The 9,416-nt window shown below is 37.4% G+C and overlaps 1 protein-coding gene across 1 annotated transcript; it reads left to right on the forward strand.

Annotated features, from left to right (window-relative positions):
• Window positions 1-566: 566 nt before the first annotated feature.
• Window positions 567-9,134, forward strand: LOC143214099 (choline/ethanolamine transporter flvcr2a). Its single transcript, XM_076434734.1, has 7 exons — window positions 567-1,824; window positions 3,152-3,383; window positions 4,889-5,126; window positions 6,046-6,257; window positions 6,330-6,433; window positions 6,577-6,687; window positions 6,968-9,134. The coding sequence occupies exons 1-7, from the start codon at window positions 1,622-1,624 to the stop codon at window positions 7,293-7,295; spliced, it is 1,428 nt and encodes a 475-aa protein (XP_076290849.1). The 5' UTR covers window positions 567-1,621; the 3' UTR covers window positions 7,296-9,134.
• Window positions 9,135-9,416: the final 282 nt, after the last annotated feature.

A 9,416-nucleotide genomic window follows, 5' to 3' on the forward strand; every position in this document is an offset into this window, starting at 1 on the left:
ATACAGAAGGTTTTAAATAAATAATTGTTTTGTTTGGCTACATAATGGTTAAAAATTTCGGATGAACAACTGTTTTTTGGATATTCTCTAAATGCGTTTTAATGCCAACTAGAAAATATGCAAGAAGAAAAAATACATTTACAAGAAAAAAAGATATCGGTAACCTCGAAAACTACTGAAAAAGCGACCTTGAGAAAAAATAACATTTACAAAGCGTTCACCTTGTGATACCATTTGCATCGCATTAAAAACATTTGTTATGTCATCAAAAACAAAGGAGATATTTAGGTGGCTACATTTAGATTAGTATTATTTTCAAACCGTTGACCATATTAAGAGAGAAAATAAATTTCTAGGTCACTCATATTTCAATTTCATCAAAATCCATGAGAAAATAACGTTTCGACTAGAGATCTCGATTTGACGTGTACCTGAAATACACGTGTAGTTGGGTTGTTCGTGTATTGTTTACTACGCGGTTTATTTAGATACACGTGTACTAAACATTACACGAACTCAAACACGTATATATCCGTTACACGTGTACACGTGAACGCGTGAATTTTCCATATGTACACGTCCAAACTCGTGATCTCTAGTTTCCACAAGTTCACCAGACGAACGAAAACGAAAGGAGGGCAGATTGTAGAAAAAATTTGAAAAATTGAATGATTGAAAAGCTTTTCTATAGGGGACTTTGGTAGCGGCCGACTTCCAGCGACAGTATCCAACAAATTAATGATATCTCCCCCCGCGTCGGCTGCGACCGTGGCCGACAATGATTGCAGATTGCAACACCGACTAAACCGGTGCAGTGTAAATACATACGCGTTGGCGCCAATGTACTTTCTCGTTCTGAGGCGGTGTGATCCTCAGGAAGACGAAACGGGATTAACATGCTTCAGTTAATTGTTTACCGCGAAATATCTCGGCTTAGCAATCGGCGATGATTGTGGTTCATGAATATTGATTAGCCACGGTGCGGCGAGGCGCGACGGCGCGGAGTCGGGGGAAAATCCGATCCGCGCTTGATCGTTTTTCCTTATAATCGACGGTGTATCTGAGAGATCGGTTGGCGTGGCCTCTGATGAATGAGTGAACGGATCGATTAGGTACTGGTAGCGTCTATAAGATCGGTCGTGAATCACGATAAAATATCCAACCGATAAGACCGAGCTATGTAACGCACGGGAATGTAGGCGGCCGCAAATGCTCCGCGCAAATAAGTCGATCTTGTTTAATCACAAATACAGATAAAACAATAAGCAATGACGCCACGGAAGGCGCAGTTCGTCTGTAGTCGAGGTGGAAACGACATCACGCCACGAAAGAGAGAGAGAAGCGGCAAAACGACATTTCCGGGGTCCGATACACTTGTTTCGCGGAACAGAGGAGGACTCGGAGACGATCATAGTGAGCGCAAGGATCGATCCACCACCGTGAAATGCAGATCAACCCTTCGCCCATGAATGGCAACAAGTGATTTCGACACCAGGCTCACCGCACAGGGCTAAACGAACAAGCACATGGCTCATTGAACAACCATTCTGTGCTCGAACGTGTTCTACGAAATAAATGGTAGTCAGCACCGATCTATAGAATCACAGAATCGCACAAGAGTATGAGAATGACCGAGAAGGAATTGAAAGACGTGGTGTGCATGAAATATCCTGTGAAAGTAGTCAACGGAGAGAAAACTAAAGACTTGCTCGAGATCAAAGTGTACAAGAGACGATGGCTCATATTAGGCTTGTTTATTCTATACACCGGAATGAGCACCTTCCAGTGGGTCCAGTACTCCGTTATTCCGAACGTAATCACAAGGTATTTCTCTGACTTTTTCCTCACTTGATTTTTCGCAATCTTTCGAGATCGAGCTAGACCTTCCGAAAGTGATCTTGTAGCTCCGTTCTTGGGAATCGGGTAACTGTGCGCGTGATTTTTGAACAGTGAACTCTCTGCGAAGCAAATTGGAAAATGGGATGTTAAAATGAAATGTTAAATTTCGAATGCAAATGCAAAATTTCAGACTAGTTTGAACAGCAGTCTTTGGGTTGTATTGCTGCATCTTCCGCGCAAATATGTAGCTTTTAAACACGAGAGTACATAAAAATATAATCTTCTTTCTGGAAACAAAGGGTATGTACATTGGCATCGTACAATCTTATCTGTGAGTTCCTGAATCTTAGAATCAAACAGTCCTGAATGGACTTGCAGGGATTTAGCTACCATTATTTTCAAAAATTTAGTTTTAAGAGCTAGATAAACTCCGAAATAGTAATAAAATCTTCCACTTTCGAAGATGAGACGTTTTTGACAGAAATGTCATATCATCAATTCCATTTTATTTCGCTGTGTAAATATTCAAGACTTTCTTAGTTGCTGTAAGAATTACTCACTTTCGAAAATGCTACGTTTTTGACAGAAATGAAAATTATCATCAATTCCATTTTGTTACGCTGTCTAAATATCCAAAATTTTCTTAGTTCCTGTAAGAATTATTCACATTCGAAAATGATACGTTTCTGACAGAAATGAAAATTATCATCAATTCCATTTTATTACGCTGTCTAAATATTCAAGATTTTCTCAGTTGCTGTAAGAATTATTCACGTTCGAAAATGATACGTTTTTGACAGAAATTAAAATTATCATCAATTCCATTTTGTTACGCTGTCTAAATATTCAAGATTTTCTCAGTTGCTGTAAGAATTATATTATTCACGTTCGAAAATGATACGTTTCTGACAGAAATGAAAATTATCATCAATTCCATTTTGTTACGCTGTCTAAATATTCAAGATTTTCTCAGTTGCTGTAAGAATTATTCACGTTTGAAAATGACACGTTTTTGACAGAAATGAAAATTATCATAAATTCCATTTTGTTACGCTGTCTAAATATTCAAGATTTTCTTAGCTGCTGAATTTCGTCATTTTAAATCTGAAAACGCGGAAAACAAGGAAGAAAAACATTGTCGCTGAAATATCCTGCACAATTCTTTCCGCTCATTTAAGTGTAGAGACGCAATAATTGGAAAGTCTATTACAGCACTTCTCAATGCAATATCATATATAGAACATTAAAGCTTCGCATTATTACATTCCAGCCTTTAAAAACGAACTTTGTCGAAATGAAACTCATTATCCAGGTATTACGGAGTGTCTTCATTAGTCGTCGACTGGACAGCGATGTCGTTCTTGGCGTACTACGTAATTTTCGTCATCCCCGTAACCTATTTCATGGACCGCTGGGGACTCAGGTGGACTAATATTGTAGGATGTGGAATCAGTTGCCTCGGATCGTGGATAAAAGTTCTGTCTGTCAGTCCTGACAGGTTTTACGTTACCTTCATTGGACATTCTCTTGTCGCTTCCACTCAGGTTAGACATCTTTATCGAGAATATTTATTTTCCATCCACGATACATTTCAAACAAAACTATCAAACCGGTATAAAACGACAGAAAATCAAACGAGACTGAAATATAAATTTTTCGTAAAAAACTTGCAAAAATCTGAAATGTACATGAAATATCAATATAGTTATCCCAACTTGCTGAAATAATTAAAGCAGGGAAAGAATTTTTACTCACAATCAGACAGAAAATAAATTTTTCATAAAAATCCGTAGTTTAATGAGAGTCTCGTGAGAGAAATGTCGAAATGAGTGAAAATTTGAAAGAAACGAGTTTATCAGTTATTTTACACCACAGTATTTTAAACTAAATTAATTCAACGTAATTTTTACGATATTGTCAAAAATATTCGAAACGAGAAACATATGATTTAGACCACTTTCTTAATTATGGTAAAAGCAATTACGATACTTCGAAATGAGTGCACGGGCCGAGATGCACTCGTAGTTGGTAGTCTCTGTTTTAATGTAAAATTCTCAATGTGCGCATAAAATTGACACAGTGTGTTTAACGCGCGTTAAGACTACTCACAAATACAATTGAAGTGGATTCGCGAAAATGTGTAATAAATTTCTGCTAACGCAGGGTATTACAAGTCTAGTCGTTCTTTATGTACCCAGAGCTTAAGCTGAAGGTACAATATCGAAATAAGACTAATGTCTCTGTGGTAGATTTACGTGTCTACGTTCGCCGACTGCATGTTGACTTAGAATGCAATCCCTGTCGTTTCACTGCAGAAAAAGTTACGATATCGTTCGAAAGGATCTTATATTTAAACCATGCTACCTACTTCCAATTACCGAAGAAATAAAATAGATGGTATATGACGACATTTTGAATTTGTTCACGTAAATTGGCCTGTCCATTTTGTCGTAAATTGCATCAATATTGACAGTTCAATTGTTCTATTCGAGTTCGTGAAATTATTTGCTGGATCTCACTCCTCAATGTAGAATTAGGGAACATAGATTATATGTAGAAATGCGATAATAATAATAGAAGCGATACCTTATCTTCTCTATTTTATATTATAGTAATCTCATTTATCTCCGCGTAGCAGTAAATCAAGTTTAACAAGTTGCCTAGCACAGAAACAAAATTTGGGAACAGCAAATTAAATTTCACATAAAAATTACTGTTTCAAAAATTACTTCTAATATTATTAGACTACGGATTTTTATGCGTTTATGAAGGAATTGGCTAGGTGAAATATAATACAGTCAAAGATTAGAAAAATTTAAAAATATTGTAATTTCGAAATCGTTAAGGAATGAAATTAATTTTTATTTCACTCCTGCTTGCCACAATCCATGCTAAACATTTTGATTTTGCAAGTAGACGAAGGAGAATTTAAAATCGAGGATTTGGTTCGATTAAAATTGAATGACCGCACACGTATCGACTGGAACTATAACACATTATTTTCTATACGATAAAATTGATTAATCGATCGGCTTTTGTGTGGTGTTAGACTATAGTTCAGATTTTCCCTGGACGTATAGCAGCGCAATGGTTCGATACCAACGAAGTGTCCACTGCCACATCTTTAATCATTTTCGGCAATCAATTGGGGATAGCATTGAGTTTCTTGATAACACCAATCATCGTGAAAAGTCATGAGAATCTGGATGATATCGGCAAGGACTTGTCGTTCCTATTCTGGACTGTTGCTATCATCCTGACAATTGCGTTTGTACTAGTCGTAATATGTAAGTTATAAAATCAACAACTTAGAAAGAAGTTATAATTGCACTGCTACAGTAGGACTATCTGAAAGGATTATCCAATCGAAATAGGATCATCTGAACTTTCTATTAAGGTGGAGTAGGGTAAATCCGCCCAAGTTTTTGCAAAATTGGACTTTAAACTGATGTATTTTCAGTCTGGTATGTAAAAACTTAACGTTCTTGGTGTCAAACTCTTGTCACAGTTATTACTGATGAATTAGTATTATGGAGGATTCTAATTTTGCTTGAAAATTATCATTTTGATGGGATATTGTACAAAGTGTCAACTAGGACGCACTTGCTCCAAAATTGTTTTTATTGCATTAAATATATTGTTTAGTTTTATAGTTACCCATACAATATACGGACTTACCCCACCGTGATAGTACGGACTTGCCCCATGTAGTAATATTTACGGGGCAAGATCATCTTAGTGTTTTTCTCAATAAATTTTAAAAAATACTATAAAAACGGTATATTTAATGTAAACCTACATCAATATTTGTTACACTTACCTAAAATAACAACAAAGAATATATGAATAACTTGTAAACTATTACACGTTCATAAAAAATAACCAATTAACGGCCCCGTAGACGAACTTACCCCACTCCACCTTATTCGAACGTGTTCCACGTGGGTATAGCTGAATCGAATCTGAATCATTGCACAAATCAGTGAAGATCGAATCTAGCACTGTAAATATTTGTTCTGTTATCTGCGCACTCGTGATTCCGGATTAGTTAGGGTAACCGAGGTTCTACTGTACAAGTGTCATATTATAGTCACGTATAATGATTATGAGTGCCACATTTTAAAGAATTAAAAATATGAACTCATATTATTATTTTTTGGGGGACACGTATATCATTGTAAATGACAAACAAATTATTTCGCACAGTGTTTGAAAATGATCCAAAACTACCACCGAGTAAAACGCGAGCACTCCAAAAAATCAATCGAATGACGGATAACGAAGGCTTCATAGAGCCAATTAAAAGGCTGGTGAAAAACAGACAATACATATCACTCTGCAACACATACGGCCTGAACGTCGGAGTGCTAAATGCCGTAGCAACATTATTCAGTCAAATCTACCTCGTACATTTTCAGGTGAGAAGGAGAGGAAAGAATTTTATTTCTCACATTCTTCTTTCCAGAGCTTATTTACAATGTGCTTTACAGAATGGCGAGGAGGACGCGGGTAGAATCGGTTTGGTTATGATCATTTCCGGTATGATAGGCTCCGTCTGCTTCGGAGTTATCATTGACAAAACGCACAAGTTCAAGTAAGATTTTCAATTAAATATTTTTTTAAAATGAAAATTATGTTCTTCTATTTTGGAAATAATTTAAATTGTTCCGACGTCAACACATTCTTTATCATATCAATTATGTTTCATTTTTTATAATAGAAGTGAATGCTTTTTAGGGAGACTACGGTGGCCGTGTACTTTCTTTCGCTGTGTGGACAGATTTTCTTCGCCATCAGTAGCGTCGTCGAAATCCAGTGGATGGTGTATCTGTCGGCCATATTCCTAGGGTACTATTTTACGCTTTCTTTTCTCGGAAATCAAAAATTTCCGTGCTACTGCTTATTAATTATTATTTGCACATCAGCTAGTAAACTAATCGTTCTAACGTCTCAAAAAACTTCAAGATGTTGGATCCAATTTTGAAAAAGTTATTCGTTTTTGAAAGGTGTACGAATATTTTGTACACACACACACACACATATTATAATATTCTCCTAAAAAATTCATCTTCTTCTACAATCGAAGGAACCCATATCCACGCACCTAAGATCGTACTGTTCTTCGCAGGTTCTTCATGTTGGGTTACGTAGCTCTGGGATACGAAGTATGCGCGGAATACACGTACCCCGAGTCGGAAGGCGTATCGGCAGGAATGCTGAATGTGGCAAATAACATTTACGGCATTGTCCTGGTGCTAATACTGGGTGAATTATTGGAACTTTACGGAGACGTTCCAGTGCACGTGGGACTTTGTCTAGCATTGCTGATTGGTTTTATCGTGACCGTTCTAACGAAGGACGTGCAAAGGCGTCAAGACGCCAAGAAGGGCATTCGATACGAGGGTGTCAGTCAAAGTGACGCGAACAATGACTGCAGTGGCCAAGGAAACACTTAAGTGCACTTCGATCGAGTTCCCAGTGAATCAAACAATACAGTTTTCTAAATGTATACATTTTTATACATTTTTTACACAGAACACGACTCTCAACGATCATAAGTGCGAATTATAGTCTACTGCTCGAGATGTCTGCTCGAAGTTCATGAACCGTGCAACCATTGCTTACGAATCAATTTCATAGAATTTCACCGACTCATAACTCAACTTGTTCTGCACCACCATTTATTTCGCTGCTTATCTTCATTATTAAAATGTTTTATTAACCGTCAGTGTGAAAATTCACCCATTTGTACACACTGTAAAATGTCATGATACGTAATTTCTTAAATGAGTGAATTATTATACTAGCAGAGTGTATGGAATTAAGTGAACTTCTTTAGTAAAGTAGATCTTTAGTAAATTGTGAGATTGTTGAACGTCACGTTTGCGTGACGGCGAACGTGTTGATCACTTACGATCTCGTCGTGATTGAAATCGCCGGAGTTACATTTGTTAAACTCACAAGTCTGACTAGTTATTGTAAGGTAACGGGTCCAGCATGTTTTTCTTTCGAACATAGCTGCTAGATATTTCTCAAGCTATCACTGTAAGAATCTGAATTGAAGCAACCAGTTTTAATAAAGTATTGAAGATTTTTACTATAAATGTTGTTCAAGAATTCTTCCCCTCATTCTAGCTTTCAGTCTTCTTCGATCGGTCACACATAATGTACATATGACAAATTGCTCCTGGTTTGTACCAGGTTGTTTATTAATATTAACTAGGCCCTCCAGGCGGGTGACTATACAGTGGGCGTGACCTTGACAACATATTTCAAGGTCATCAAAATCAACGAGGAGGGCAAACTTCTAATATAATAATTACCCAAATTGATTTGCAAAAGGGTGAAATTGACTTGCAAAAGGGAGAGTTTGACTTGCAAAACCTACAAGCATGTAGCTGGCACTTTTTCGCGTGTTCGTAATTGATCTCTGGAGCTATTTCTTATTTATCGTCGGATATTCTTGGAGAGAGCTAGTCGGGGGCTGCCGGTTGGCCGGATTTGCTATTTTTCGCGGGAAATGATCAGAAAACAGAAACAAAGCGCAGTGCATCGCTTGCAATCGCGGAAATATATCCGGCTGTCGGGCGATTAACAGGGAAATATCGGACTCGGAACAGAGGGAGAGAGAGGATGAGAGAGAGTGAGAGAGAGAGAGAGAGAACCAGGTCCTTTTCTCTCGGTTTCGATAATTCTTCGGCCGCGGGCTACGGTAAAAATAGATGAGGGGTGAATAATGTCTCGTCTGAGCGTCCAGATGGAATCCACGTAACGTTCTGCAACCGACAGATAGGAGTGCCCGGTTGATCGAAAGCGCAAAATATAATAGTCCGCATTGGGTACTTTTGTTCTCTGATCGGGTATATCAAGTATTCTGGCCGAGTAACAAGTGGTGCACACGTCATGTCACCTGTCAGACACAGGGCACACACTACACCCTCGGTCCTGTACCTTTTACCAGAAAACAAGGATGAGGATTCCTTGTCGATAAAAAGTCCCACCATTCACCGCATTTCGAATCCCGTTGTCTTGCGCCGCAAGATTTTCACTTCCGAATCCGAGTCCAAGATTTTACCGAGACACGGGTTTTGCACTCCAAATTCGCCCTTCTGCAAATGTAAATTAATCGTTAAGAAATTCAACATTTTATGTATCTTATTGCAAAGATGTACATGAACTGCTTATCTAAAAGCAATTACCAATTCATTAATTGAAATTTCGAATGAAAAGTAGAGTCACGATATTTAACCTTTTTTATCCGTGTCTTATTTTGTTCGTTTCCTACGTTGTGGAAACATTAATATTTTCATTGTAAATTAAGGGTTTTACAACGAATAAAATATAAAAGGTTGTTTAAATTTCAAAATACTTTCCACGAATTTAAAATTCCGCCCCTGTTCACCTTAATAATATTTCCGATGTACATTGTTAACAGAATCTTTTGTGTTCCGCAATTCGATGTAAATAAATTTATTACATTTCAACCATATATGGACATTGCACAAAAGAGATGGAATAGCTTTGTTTTTTAAGCAACATTTTCCTGGTTACGGTCGACAGGTCAATTTAAAAATAAA

Source organism: Lasioglossum baleicum, chromosome 12 (genome assembly GCF_051020765.1).
Source record: "Lasioglossum baleicum chromosome 12, iyLasBale1, whole genome shotgun sequence".
NCBI lineage: Eukaryota > Metazoa > Arthropoda > Insecta > Hymenoptera > Halictidae > Lasioglossum > Lasioglossum baleicum.